The 14,482-nt window shown below is 45.4% G+C and overlaps 1 protein-coding gene across 1 annotated transcript in view; it reads right to left on the bottom strand.

Annotated features, from left to right (window-relative positions):
• The window catches only part of LOC138737282 (transcription factor E2F1-like), a 32,251-nt gene extending 23,967 nt beyond the window's left edge, over positions 1–8,284 (bottom strand). The window contains exons 1-2 of the mRNA XM_069888034.1: positions 7,886–8,284; positions 3,600–3,687 (exon numbers count right to left, since the gene is read on the bottom strand). Of these exons, the coding sequence (XP_069744135.1) occupies positions 3,600–3,687; positions 7,886–8,284 (487 nt within the window). The remainder of the gene's footprint in view (positions 1–3,599; positions 3,688–7,885) is intronic.
• Between the last annotated feature and the right edge of the window lie 6,198 nt (positions 8,285–14,482).

Genomic DNA, 14,482 nt, shown 5'->3' with positions numbered 1-14,482 from the left:
TTTTTATACCCTTGGATATGTGCTTAGAACATCATCATATCATTACTTGTCCAATGACTAAAACTGTTGCTATCCTTTCCCTGCTAGCTTCCTGCCTCTCAATCCATCAATGTCTCTCTTATCTTGTAAGTACAAGGATGCATTCACATCTTGTTACTGCCCCGTACATTCCCATCTCATGATGTTTTACCTAACAGGAGTACAAGGACACCTCCCCTTCTTGTTACAGCCTTATACAGGGTAACTCCCTACACATTCCCATCTCATGATGTTTTACCTTACACCACGTAAAGTCGTTCTTCTTGAAAAAACAAGCATTACATGGCATCAGACGTGTCTGAGTGAGTAGGAGAAGACAATAGTTTGTAAATATGGATAACTCCTCCCATATCGGGCATCTCGCTGATGATTGGAAATGCTTCAAAAAGCAATTCAACATTTATTTAGAACTTGGTGGAATGGGAGAGACCAATGGAAAATGGAAAGCATCTATGTTACTGCACATGATGGGTGAAGATGCCTTGGACATCTATAACAGTTTTCAAATTGATGAGACAGCTTTCATGTTGGATGCTCTGATGACAAAATTTGGGGGTATTGTGTTCCAAGTCAAAACGTCACATTTGAGAGATTCAAGTTTTTCCTTCTGTGACCAGAAGCAAGGAATGAGCTTTGGCCAACATTTAGCCGAGCTTCACACCTGTGAATATGGAGGTTTGAAAAATTCACTCATTAAAGACAGAATAGTTTGCAGAATTCCAGATAATGGACTTGAAGAAAGATTGTTGCATTAAAAAGATACGACTCTGGAAAAGGCTGTGAATACGTGTAGGGCAGCAGAGACCACACGAGCACAAGCTAATGAGCTGCACAAGATGGACACAACAGTGCATGTGATGAAAAGAGAGAAGCAGAACACCAGGAGTTTCCCAAAGCAATAAAGCAAAGTGGCAAGGTAAAATAGCAAATGCAGCAGGTGCGGAGGTAGACTTATTCTAAAGATTTGTCCTGCTTATGGGAAAAAGAATCATTTTGCAAAGGGCTGCAAAGCAGGGGATAGCAAGAGAAAGGTATACACAGTGGACAAAGAAACAAAGGAACTCTTCATGCATTCTGCTGCTGTTGGCAAAGTGGATTGTTCCAGTGATTGTGAACAAGGCAGAGATCAACACCAGAGTCCAGGTGAATCTGTAATCTGAATGATTACAAGACCCTCACTGTGAAGAGCAAGATTTATCCTGAGAAATTAAAAGTGACAGGCTACACTGCAGAGAACCTTCCAGGTAAAAGGGGGCTGTATGGTGACCTTCAAACACAAAGGGTGGCATCTAAAGTCACAACTACTGATTGTAGAGAGTACAGCCAATATTACGACTGTGCATGTGAAGAGCTTGATCTGGAGAAAAGAGTTTTCATAGTGGCTTCAAAGACCAAAAGTAAGCCCACAACACTCATGGAAGGAAGGATAACTACATTGGAGAATTGATACCTTAATGTACAGAGAGAATCACCTCATTACATGACATGAAAGACAAACTGGAAAATGAGTTGGCAAATAAGGATGTCTTCTTACACCAGCAAGCAAGAAGACAATAATAGATAGATACAGGAACATCTGGAACTCGCCGAACAGAAACTACAGCAAACAATAAAGCAAGCAGAAACTTAACCAGAAGTAAGAGGTGAACTTGCCCAGCGAATTGCACTCTGACAAACAAAGCCTGAAGAGAGGCCTGGCAGAATAGAATATTCCAGACATTTAGAGACTCAGCTTGACTCTCATGAGCGACTTCAGTTGCATCTAAAGGATGGTTTCATTAGAGGATAAGAATCTGAAATTACTTGAAGAATCTCTTCAAGATAAGGAACTGGAAAATATAAACCATCTTTCAACTACAAAGCTTAAAGAAGCCACCACACTCTCAGAAGAGGAACCGGCAGCGACGTCGCCCACTGCAGCAGCTGTGGCCAAGATTGTGAAGCCTGGAATGAAGCTCAGAGCTGTATCATGGATATGTTGAAGCCCAAGATCAATTGCTATTGGCAAAACAGGAAAATAAGAGAGTGAATAAATATTTGGATGAAATTGTGAAAGAAATGGAGATGAAAGCTCCGCTTCTGAAGCACCAGCATGAAAAATATGAACGTGTGCAAAAATCTGTGGCAAATCTCTCAGCTAAATTAGAAGAGGTCATGAAGGAAATTCGCTGCTTCCAAAATTGCACTGATGAGGCAAATAACCATGTTTCATTACTCAGAATCAGAGAATACAAAATGCAAGCGTCAGATCTTTAACAGCAGAGTAGGGTGCTTTTGATGGAACGAGAAGATGCTCGAGGAAATATTTCAAGTGAAGATGAAGTTAGTTCTGCTGACATAAGCAGTTCTTCTGAAGTGATTTCTCAGCATCTGGTGACCCTATTGTAATGTTGAACTGCAACAGCAAAATCAACAGCGACTAGTGACTGTTTCTGAACTTGCAGATAAACAGAAAAAGGAAGAAACCTCTTCAAGGATTTCTGAACTTCAGCTGAATCTTGCTGATGTCCTGAATAAACTCGACTGACTTTGTGAACCTAGAAGTCATCAGATGCAACTGGTGGAAAGAGACTGGCCACATAATGTAGATATTTTTGTTATGTAGACATAGTATTGTGTATCTGTTTTTGATTTTTTTTTAAAAAAGGGGAAAGATGTGTTATTACGCGTGTAAACAAGATCTACATTTCCCAGCATGCAATGCGCGCAGTGGGTCAGAAACCACCGAAGAGACATAAGACGGGGTTGTCATTGGAAATCTATTGAAGCAGCTCAAGGAAAATAAAGTTGGTTAAGTGATAAACCCACGTAAAGTCGTTCTTCTTGAAATAACAAGCAGAAAAGCAATAAATGCTGGGCTTGCCAGCAACAGGCACAATGCAAACAACAGACAACACCCCTCTGAACTCTGGCCCCAACAGGTGCTACCAAACACCCAATCAGAAGGGACAGGGGAGTCAGCCAATCCCAGGAGGCACCACGACAGGTGATGATTTTTTTTAAAAAACGACCCGAATATCCATGGGTTGAAGAGGGCGGCCCTGTGTCTGGGCTAAGTGGGTGTGGGGGACATGGGAACAGATGCAGATAAGTTCGGTAAGTTGGCAAAAGTTTGGCTAATGATGTCTGATCAATTGAAAACAACAAGTCTGTGGCATTCAGGAGGTCAGACAGTGTCCATGGAGCGAAATCGCCATCAACGCTTTGGGCCAGGACCCTTTGTCAAGGGTAATCTAATCTGGGACTCACTTCTTCCCTATAACCCTTGAAACAAAAATCCACTATAGCAGCCTTGAATAATCTCAATGACTTGGTCTGACTGAGGTAAAGAATCCCAGTCACAATGCACAGGAGAAATTCCTCCTCCTTACCATTGCAAATAGCCAAATCCTTATCCTGAAAGCATGCACATTCCAGATTCCATCCAAGGGGTGGGGAGGGAAGGGAAAATTCACCTCCCTGGCTGCCTCAGTAAAATTGTCTCCCATTGCTCCTTCGTCTCAGACAGGAAAATTAGTAGGTAGGAAAGCAATCAGGCTTCATCTCAGGTCACAGCCTACCTCTGCCACATTTGCCCTTCCCTTTCAGTGTCTCCCCCTCCACAGCCAGATACTGATGATCACTCTCCAGTTCCAACTTCCTCTTCACCTGAAAAACACAAGAGGAAACATGAAAATACGTTTCAAGGATCTAAGGAATCCACTACCACAGAAAGCTGTGGAGGACAAGTCTTTTAATTTAGACATTCAGCACTGTAACAGGCCTTTTTTGCCCACGAACTCACACTGCTCAATTACACCCAATTGACCTACCATCCCAGTACATTTTTGAAGGATGGGAGGAAACCGGAGCACCCAGAGGAATCCCACAAAGAAACAGGAAGAACGTTCAAACTCCTTACAGACAGCACGGGATTCTGCGCTAACCACTACACATTGGCTCTCCTTATGCATAAGTGACATGTTCTTGATTAGAAAGGGCATGACAGGTTACGGAGAAGAAGGCAGACTCAATGGGCTGAATGGTCTAATTCTGCTCCTAGGTCTGATGATCTAAACCACTTGACAAATGGCAGAGAGAATTTTAGACAGGAACAGACCATTCAACCCAATCTTGGGCCTCATTCTGTCTCTCCTCATCCACATCTCAGCTCAACTCCTGCTCAACCTTTCCCTAACCATGATTCTTCATCCCCCCACCCCCCCCACCCCCCCCACCAATTCTGGCACTCCAGTCTCGTCCTGCACCCCAAGGCCATGCCGGTTAGTTATCAGTTACTGCTGGGTACACCCAAGGCAGATTAGAAGCAGAGAGGTGAAAGGGAATTGGTTAGAGGAAAATGAGAGGGGAGAGTGGGACATGCTGTGAGCCAGCATGCTCTCATTGGGCTGAGTAACCTTCAAATTGCAGTGAGCATCTACCTGCTGTTCAACCAATCAGAACATTTTAAGTCTCTCATTAAAATAGCAAACATTTTCTATCAAAGAATCAAAGGAATATCTGCCCTTCCTTTCCCCACCTCTAGCACAATTTCCAACACCCAAGTCCTGGCTGAAAACACATCAGAAAGCAAACATACCTTTACTGCTCAACATCAGTTTTCAAAGTCAGCCGATTTAAAGCCCAAGGTCAATTCAAAAAGGTATTTTTATAAAACAGAACAGCTCCAGGTGAAATGGCTGCAAAGAGTTACCAAGGCTTCAATGAGGAGGCATAAATGACCCAGGCATTTTGGAAATGGCCTCTGATCCAGGATGACAGAACTCTTTCAAAATTAGACCAGCGTGGTATGCGAGGGAGAAAGGTTGCTTTCAAACAGAAAAATCTACACCAATATATCAGGTTTAATAAGCTCTGGGCAACTACTCAAACATTTCCTTTCAAACTCACTCTAAGAGAGTCACCTTTTGAAAACCAAGGTTTATTCTACGTCAAAGCACACGTCACTAACCAGGATTCTGCCATCTGCTTGTGATTCCTTCCACAGTAGCTCTTACCTCAGGCACACTTCAGGGGGCACAAAGTAGGAGTGGATATTCTTTCCCTGGGGATCCAGGCCCAGATCGCCCCACTCCTTCACCACTGTTCGATCGAAGAGCCCTTTGTTTACTTCCCCCTGTCTGAGAGGCACAGACATTTTCAGCTCATTGTTTGCAGCAGGCCAGCCAGCCTGTGCCAGGCCCAAGAATGCACTTCTGACACAAGGGTGGGACAGTTAGTGTAGCAAGCAGTCAGTGCAGCGCTGCTACAGCACCAGTGATCGGGACTGGGGTTCAAAGCCCATGCTGTCTGTAAGGAGTCTGTACATTTCCCAGTGTCTGCGTGGGTTTCCTCTGGGAGCTCCAGTTTTCTCCTACCGTTCAAATCATACCGGGGGCTGTATTGCATGTATGCTGTATTTATGTCTAAATTTATGGGTCAACTCGGCCTCAAATTTCCACTGCAGCCAAGTTAGCCAGGCCAAGACAAGGGTGCAGGCTGCAAAGTTCACAACTGGAGGAACAGAGACTGCTGAGGGGGGGTGGGGTGGGGTGGGGGGAGAGAGAGAGCACAGTGATGGTCAAATGAAACTAGCCAAACACAATCTGCTGGAGGAAGTCAGCAGGTCGAGCAGCATCAGGGGGAGACAAAGAATGGTTGTCATTTCAGGCCGGAAATCAACTTTCTCCCACCTGCTGACTTCCTCCTACAGATTGTTTAGCAACAACTTACCTTTAGATCATAGGCTTTAGATCATACACTGTATAGGCCCTTCAGCCCACATTGTTCTGCTAACCCTTTTGTACCTACCAAAAAATCTAAATGCTCCCCACCTCATAACCCTCAATTTTCTTTAATTCATGCGCCTGAGAGTCTCCTAAAAAAAAACCCTATTGTTCCAGCCTCCACCACCAACCCTAGCAATGCATTCCAGGCACCCACAGCTCTCTACATATAAAACTTACCCCTGATGTCTTCCCTAAACCTCCCTCCCAGCACTTAATACAGATGTCCTCTGGTGTTTGCTCTATCCACCCTGGGAAAAAGGCACTGACTGTCTACCTTATCTATGTCTATCAGAATCTTGTAGACCTCTATTATTAAGTCACCTTTCATCCTTCTTCACTCCAAAGAGAAAAGCCCGAGCTCTATTAACCTTACATCAGAAGACTCGTTCACTAATCCATCCTTTCTACAGCACCTTCGGGCATTCACATGATCATACACATGGAACCAAAATTAGAGATGTATACATGGAGAAAACTACAGAAATACATATGGCCACATTTGCACACAAATGTACAAGGGCACAGGACTGTGGACAGACATCTGGCACTTGGGCAAGGGAATGTGGGCTGTGATCTGGACAAACCAACATGACCACAGAGCTGCAATATGCACACATCAAAGCAAGAGGTCTGTGGGTAGTGCTACTGGCGCACGCGCGCGCACACACACACACACACACCCACCCACCCACCCACCCACCCACCCACCCACCCACCCATATTAGGATGCAAGATACTTGGCAACAAAATACACTCATATACAGGCCGTGGGCAGTGCTGTCCACATGTATACATGGTCATAATGGTGGACTACATCCTATGGCAGCAGTATTCAAGTAGGTGCATGGACATAAGCACAATATACACAGTGTACTTTGTATAGCAGATATATACATAACCTCTGTTTCAGGCTTGAGTCCTTCATCAAGGTATGAGAAAAATGTAGACAGGTGCCCGAACAAAATGGTAGGGGGAAGAGCACAGGCCCACCAGCAAACAAGGGGAGGGGGAATAGCTCCGCGAATGGAGAGGGAAGGGGATGAAGAGCTGGAGGAAAGGAGACAGAGAGATGGAGAAGAGAGGGAGTGGGCCAGCAAAATCCAGAAGTCTATGTTAATGACACCTGGTTGGAGAGTGTCCAGATGGAAAATCAGGTATTGCTTCTCTAATTTACAGGTGATCCCTTCAACATGGACAGACACGTCAGTGCAGATGTGGGATACAGAATTGAAATGGTTGGCCAGAAATCCCAGTCTCTGATGCACAGAGCAAAGGTGCACAGCAAACCAATCTATCTCTCCAATGAAGAGAAGGCCACATGGGAACACCCGATGCTGAAGATTACCCATGGAAGGTGTTTGGGGCCCCAAATAATGGTGAGAGAGGAGGCGCAATTGTGGCTTCAATCACAGCGTCTGCAGTTTAGTGTTTTACCTCAATATACACACAAGTGGCTACTGACTACACTCCCAATTGGACATGCATGTCGATGTGCACACACTTCATGTATGCAGATCCATACAAATGCAGTCATGCATGGATTAAAAACAAAGATAATGAGCTTGAATCAACAAGGCTGGATGATTACGCTTGTGAAACGCAGCCAGACTTACACCATTCACCTTCTGTTGGCCTGGACTCCCCACCCTGTCAGTCTTCATACTGACACCTTCCTGTTTCTGTTTGCTGGAGGAGCTCAGCAGGTCTCGGCAGTGTCCATAGGCAATGTTTCTAGCTTGAGCCCTTCTTCCAGGAATAAGCAAAGATTTCAGGTTTATTGTCAGAGTACATACGTGACATCACATACTAGAATCTCAAGGTTTTATGTGATGTCATGTATGTACTCTGACAATAAATCTTTACTTATTCCCAAAACATTGGTTATGTATATATATCTTTACCTCCTAAGGACGATGCAAGTCCAGATGAATTCATCTAGTATTTACTACAATCTCAGGTCTGTAGGCTGTCCAGTTTCATATGACCATCACTGTGCTCTCTCTCCAGCCCACCCCCACCCAGAGACACCCCACCCAGACCACAGACCCGGACGCGCACCGACACACACACACAATTACCGGAGGGCGCCCCAGGGGCGGCCGCTGCCCCCACTCGGCGGAGCCGGGACCCTGGGGAGTAGCAGCGAAGAGCAGCACCCTGTGCGCCGCCTCAGCGCCCGGCCGCCCTGCCACCGCTTGGGCCCGGCCACTTCCCGGGGTGGAGAAGACGAGCACCCCGTGGGGCCCGGGCTCGGGCTCGCCGGCAAGCGGCAGCGGCTCCCCGGACATGGTGCAGTCACATGGACCGAGGCGGTGGGCTCCCCTTCCAGAGGCAAGTCCTGGCGGGGCCTCGGGGGGTTCCCTCGCTGCGGCGCTCCCTCCCCTGGCCCGCAATCCAGGAAACCGAACGCACTGCTGCCTGCCACTTTTACGCGCCAAATATTTGCCGCGAAATAACGCGCGCGTCCGTGACGCCATCCCCCCCACCGGCTCCTATTGGCCGGCTCGCTGCCGCCCTCTCTCGCCTGATTGGCCGGACGCCGCATCGCTCTCTTCGAGCCGGCCGGCAGCGCCGCCTATGGATAGGCAGGCGGGCTTGGCCAATCAGCGGCGGCCCTCGGCTCTCCCCGGCGGCGCTGGGAGGGAGGGTTGGTTTGGTAGTGAGGAGGGGGGAACCAGGAAGTGGTGTCTGGTGGTCAAGGGGGCACTGTAGTGGTGATCTGGGGGGGTTGGACCACAGTGATGGTCAAGTGAGTACTGTAGTAGTGACCTGGGGGGGGGGGCCACAGTGATGGTCAAGGGGGCACTGTAATGGTGTTCAGGGGGGCCACAGTGGTGGTCATGGTGGGTGGGGGGGAACCACAGTCAAATTTCAGGTTTATTGTCACACTACATACACTCGATCTTCTTCCTGTGGGCGAGGCAGAATTACCACTTATTAGTAGTGCAAAACAAAACTGTCCACAAGGTACATGTATAAACAAAGAAATGTAAACAAACTGTGCAATACAGAGAGAATTTTAAAAAATCAACAAAGTGCACATGAAAGCATCCTTAAATGAGTTCCTGATTGAGGAGTCTGATGGTGGAGGGCTAGCAGCTGTTCCTGAACTTGGTGGTGGAAGTCTTCTGGCACCTACACCTCTTTCCTGATGTCAACAGCAAGAACAGAGCATGTGCTGGGTGATGTGGATTCTTGATGATTGCTGCTGCTATCCAACAGCAGCATTCCTTGTAGATGTTCTTGATGGTGGGAAGGATTTTGTCCAGAATGTCCTGGGCTGTGTTCACTACTTTTTTGCAGGGCTTTATGCTCAGAGATATTGGTGTCCCCATACCAGACCATGATGCAGCCAGTCCACACATTTTCCTGTAGAAATTAGCCAGGGTTTCCAATGTAATACAAAATCTCTGCAAACTCCTGAAGAAGTAGGCACTGATATGCTTTCTTCATGATACCATTAGTTGAGTCCAGGAAAGATCCTCTGAGATACTGACGCCCAAGAATTTAAATGTGCTCACCTTCTCCACCTCTGATCCCCCAATGAGCAGTGGATCATACACCTCTGGTTTTCCCTCCTGAAGTTAATAATCAGCTCCTTGGTTTTGTTAGCATTGAATGCAAGGTTGTTGTTGGTACACCATTCAGACTAGTTTTCAATCACCCTCCTGTGTGCTGACTTATTGCCCCTTTTCATGCAACCCACTACCCGTGGTATCATCAGCGAATTTGTAGATGGTGCTATTGTCGTACCGAGCCACACAATCATAGGTGTAAAGCAAATAGAGCAGGCGGTGCTCCAGTTCTGATGGAGAACATGGAGATGTTCTTACCAGTCCTCACTGATTGTGATCAGTAGGTGAGGAATTCCTGGATCCAAACACAGTGTGGTGTTAAGATCCAGGCCTTTGCATTTTGCTGATCAATTGTGAGGGGATGATGGTGTTGAATGCCAAACCCGAGTCAATAAAGATCAGTGTATGCATCTTTGCTGTCCAAGTGTTCCAGGGCTTTGTGTTGAGCCAATGAGATGGCATCTGCCATCGACCTGTTATCTATCAAATGGTTTGTTAAAAAAACCTATTAACCTACTTTAAACTTCTTCATTCATATTTAACAATTTTGGAAAAAAACTTCTAAAAATCGTTTCCATTAAAAACCCTTAAGGGCAAGTGGACGTTTGTTTGCAGTTACCTCATTTTGGTTGAATAGTACTAACACTGACATGCTAGGCCTCCTGATCTCTTCCATTGTTCCAAACTTAGTGACGAAACACTATCGCCTGATTGGGTTTGGACATTGCCTGCAAGCAACATTCACAGCTGATAAGCCAGCTGTTAGATCAATAATAAGCTGCTTGGGAAGCTGTTCTAATATCTGGTTGAAAGTTCAGCCAAGGCAGCTCCAGTCTTCTTTCACTTGCACACAGTTGGACTGCAGTGTTATTGGCTGAGAAAGGGAGACATGTGCACGCTACTACAACTGGAAAATATGCAAGATGGGAAAATCAGTTTCTCTACCTATACACACAGGGCTCTGAATGTACAGCTGAGTATACAAAATGGAGGCAATTCAAAAATAATATTCCTAATTCATTTTAAATAAAAGAATGTTAAAAGTATATTTTTAAGGATCTTTTATGGGTCTACACTGCAGTGGATTAATGCTCCTCTCTCATCACTCAGTGACTCTTTTTGCTTCTCTTTCTCTTGTACTGTAAGGTGTGCTGGGCGGTATTAATGGTGACTCTTTGCCTTACAGCAGGCAAAAGATAAAGTTTATCATGTATGTTACATTTTTTATGTACATGGCAATAAAAGGAATCGGAACTATCAGGTACTTTCTCCTTCAGTGTAGGTGGAAAAAAAATTCAAGATCTGGAACACTTTTTGTGTGTTCACTGGAGGGGAATGTCATGAACTGAATGTATTATTAGGGATCTCAGAAGGGTCTCAAGGATAAACTGTTGTTTTTCTGGAGTCATATTGGCTCAGACCCATTTCCTTCTTTTCTGGAGTGAAACACGAAAGTCTGCAGACCCTTTAACTGCTGTCCAATTCAGAGTTCCTCCAGAAGCCCATTCTTTGCTCAAGATTCCAGCATCTGCAGTCTTTGTGTTTCTCTGCATCCAGACATCAAGCTGTCTCATTCACTGCCCATCCAAAAGTGACTAGAATCCATTTTGGCCTTCAGTTAAAAACTCCGACCCATTTGACCCCTCAGAACAAACTCAGTCACGGCACTCAATGCATATATTGGAAGATGATGACGGTCAGATAATCTGCCAGACCGCTGTGAATAAACACCAACAATTGACAGCATAATTTCTCAGCCTGATCTCCAATACACAGATTTCAAACATTCAAAAATACTAACAAATTCTTCATTTCACCTTGAAGATGTGCAATAGGTTCTCACTATCTTTCCACTCAACCTCCTTCACCAGCTATTGACCCCTGGGTAAAAACCTCATCCACGTCAATGCAATCATGAAAAAGGCTTGCCAACTGCTATGCTTCATGAGGAGTTTGAGGAGATTCGGTATGTCACCAAAGACTCTCGAAAATTTTTGCAGGTAGGGAGCATTCTGACTGGTTGCGTCAATGTCTGGTATGGAGGTACCAATGAAAAAGACAGGAAAAAAAACTCCAAAGGGTTGTGAACTCAGCCAGCACCATCATGGGCATCAGCAAAGTCTCCATCAAGGACATCTACAAGAAAGCAGCCTCTATCCTCAAGGACCCTCACTGCCCAGGCCATGCCCTCTTCACACAGCTATCATCAGGAAAAGGGTACAGGAGCCTGAAGATGAGCACCCAGCGGCACAAGGACAGCTTCTTCCCCTCTGCCATCAGATTTCTGAAAGGACAATGAACCACAGACACTCCCACACTTTATTATATTTTCTTGAACTATTTATTTATTTTTGAAGTGTGATTTATAGCAATATTCACACTTTAACGCTGCTGCCAAACAACAAACTTTGTGACACATTCATGACAATAAATTCTGATCTCTGACCAGTGATCAACTTCAAAGTTGTTCTCAGACCATGGTTGATGCCTATCACAGGGGAAACTACAATACATTCTCCTCATGAGTGTCTTGAGGGGTGGGAATCTACTCTCTATTACTTATCTTTCTTCAACTGATGCTTTGGTTTCCCTTGCTTCTCTCATCATTTGTCTGCCAATCAACTGCCTCACCCCTCCTCATTTCATCAATCCCCTATTTCTCCCTTTCCAACCCTCTTATTCTGTCCTCATAATGCTGTCCATCTCCCCTCAGCACTCGCGGTCTTGACGAAGGGTACCAGCCTGAAATGTTGACTATTCTTTCTCTCCCACTCGTGCTGCACGACCCGTGGGGTTGCTCCAATGGATGGTGTTTTATTCCAGATTTCAGCAGCGGTATTCCATTCAAAATGTCGTCAGCTGATGACTAAGGAGTGAAACTCAAAAGTCTGCAGAAGCTGTGATTAGAGGAACTCAGCTGCTCTTGCAGCGTCCATAGGAGGTAAAAATATATCATCGACATTTCGATCCTGAGCCCTTTGTCAAGTTATGAGTAAAAGGCTGGGGGAAGAGGGAAGGGCATGGGGGAGAGCATAGGCCAACAGGCAAAAGCAGGCAGGTGCCTGAATAAAAAAGCAGGGGGATAATTGGACATAGATAGGAAGGCAAGAGAGGAAAGGTGAGAACTGACTGAGAGAGGGCGAAGGGGGTTGGCTCTGTGAATGCCCAACCACAGCTTTGCATTCACAGAGCCAAACCCCCTCCCCACCCCCAATCAATTCTCACCTTTCCTCTCTCCTGCCCTCCTATGTCAAATTATCCCCCAGCTTTTTTATTCAGGCACCTGCCTGCTTTTTGCTCACAACTTGAAGAAGGGCTTAAGCCTGAAACATTGGTAATATATCTTTACCTCCCATGGATGCTACGAGATTGGCTGAGTTCCTCCAGCATTTCTGAGTTTCAGCTGATGATTAAACCTAGGTCTTCCTCATTCTATTGAGATAAGGGAACCCTGCATAAAGAATATGGCAGAGTGTTTTAAATAAAGTCAGTTGAGAGGGGGTTCAGATTATCAGCAAAGATCAGATGACCCATTCCTCTTTTATACATTCTCTGCAATTATCGATAATAAACTCACTGCATGTTTGCGGGTGAGAATGAAGAATACTGCAAAGAAAATCCAAAGCAACTACCTTAATAACTACGGAACTACTGGAAAGTCCTATGGGAATATTGCAATAGACATTTTTACATTTTTAGACACTTTAGACATTTGGACACATGGTGCGGAAACAGACCATTTTGGCCCACGAGCCCGTGCCACCCAATTTACATTCAATTAACCTACACTCCTGGTACATTTCGAACGGTGGGCGGAAATCGGAGCTCCCAGGGAAAACCCACACGGGGAGAACGCACAAACTTAATTTCACCAAACAAGCAGTTGCTTTGTCACTCCTCAACTTCATGATATAATAAGGCAGTGTAGCAGCCCGTGCACGGAGACACGGACCAGCTTGCAAAATGGCCGACAAATGCGGAAACCGCACAGACCTGGGGGTGACACCAGCCATCGTCCCAGGTAACCTCTGCACGGTGGAAAGATGGGGAGCACTGATGGGAACGCCAACCAATCTCAGGCCTAGGACCCATACAGTATGACGGCCAGAGCAATAAACCAGTCTCGTCTTCCAAGGCTTCAGTGTGTGTGTCATTCTTCTCCACACACACATAATGTGAACGCTACATTGGTGACCCCGGCAAGTCCAACCGGCTGTTGGACTCAAAGATGGAGGATCAAGCAGAGCCAGCAACCATCAACATGGTCTCTCTCAGGCTCCCAATGTTTTGGGTGTTGCAGCCACATGTGTGTTTCAAGCAGGCAGAGGCTCAGTTCCAGCGTAGCGTGAATACTACAGCAGCAAGACACTGGTTTATAAAATGGCTCTCGTTATTTTACTCCTATTTTCAAGCAATAACACGAGTTACTCAGAACTGTTGTAATTTCATTAAACTGGTTGAAGCCCCATAAAAGGTGATAAGCATCCAGCAATGCCCATACTTTACTCAGAATAAATTTGTCCACTGCTTCAAGCCACGTCAGTATCTTCAAGCCTTGGAGTTTGAAGGATTGCAGGAAACTGTGCGATAATGCGGCTAGCATTAAGACTTTAATGGTGACTTGTTCTTGGGCTAGAGTTGGCCAACTGACCGAGATAAACTACTTGGAAGTGTGGTGTCCCACTTTCTCCACCTAAAAAGAGACAGCCATTGTACAGGGCTGTGCCCTTTTAGAATCAGAATCAGGTTTATTGCCATGAACATATGTGGCGAAATTTGCTGTTCTGCGGCAACAGTATTTAGCATTACAGATACAAAAATTGATATGAATTAATTTCCAAAAATGCACTATTTAAAAAGAAATAATTAATGCAAAAAAAGGAAAGAAAATGAGGTAGTGTGTGTGGTTTATTGTCCGTTCAGAAATCTGATGGCAGAGGGGAAGAAGCTCTCATTGTGCCACTGGGTGCTTGCCTTTAAGCTCCTGTACCTTCTTCCTGATGGTAGCAGTGAGGATTGAGCATGGCCTGGGAGGGTCCTTGATGATAGAGGCTGCTTTATTGAGACTCTGCTTCTTAAAGATGTCCTTAATGGAATGAA

Source organism: Narcine bancroftii, chromosome 6 (assembly GCF_036971445.1).
Source record: "Narcine bancroftii isolate sNarBan1 chromosome 6, sNarBan1.hap1, whole genome shotgun sequence".
Taxonomy (NCBI): Eukaryota; Metazoa; Chordata; class Chondrichthyes; order Torpediniformes; family Narcinidae; genus Narcine; species Narcine bancroftii.
This window is presented reverse-complemented; position numbering and strand designations above follow the sequence as displayed.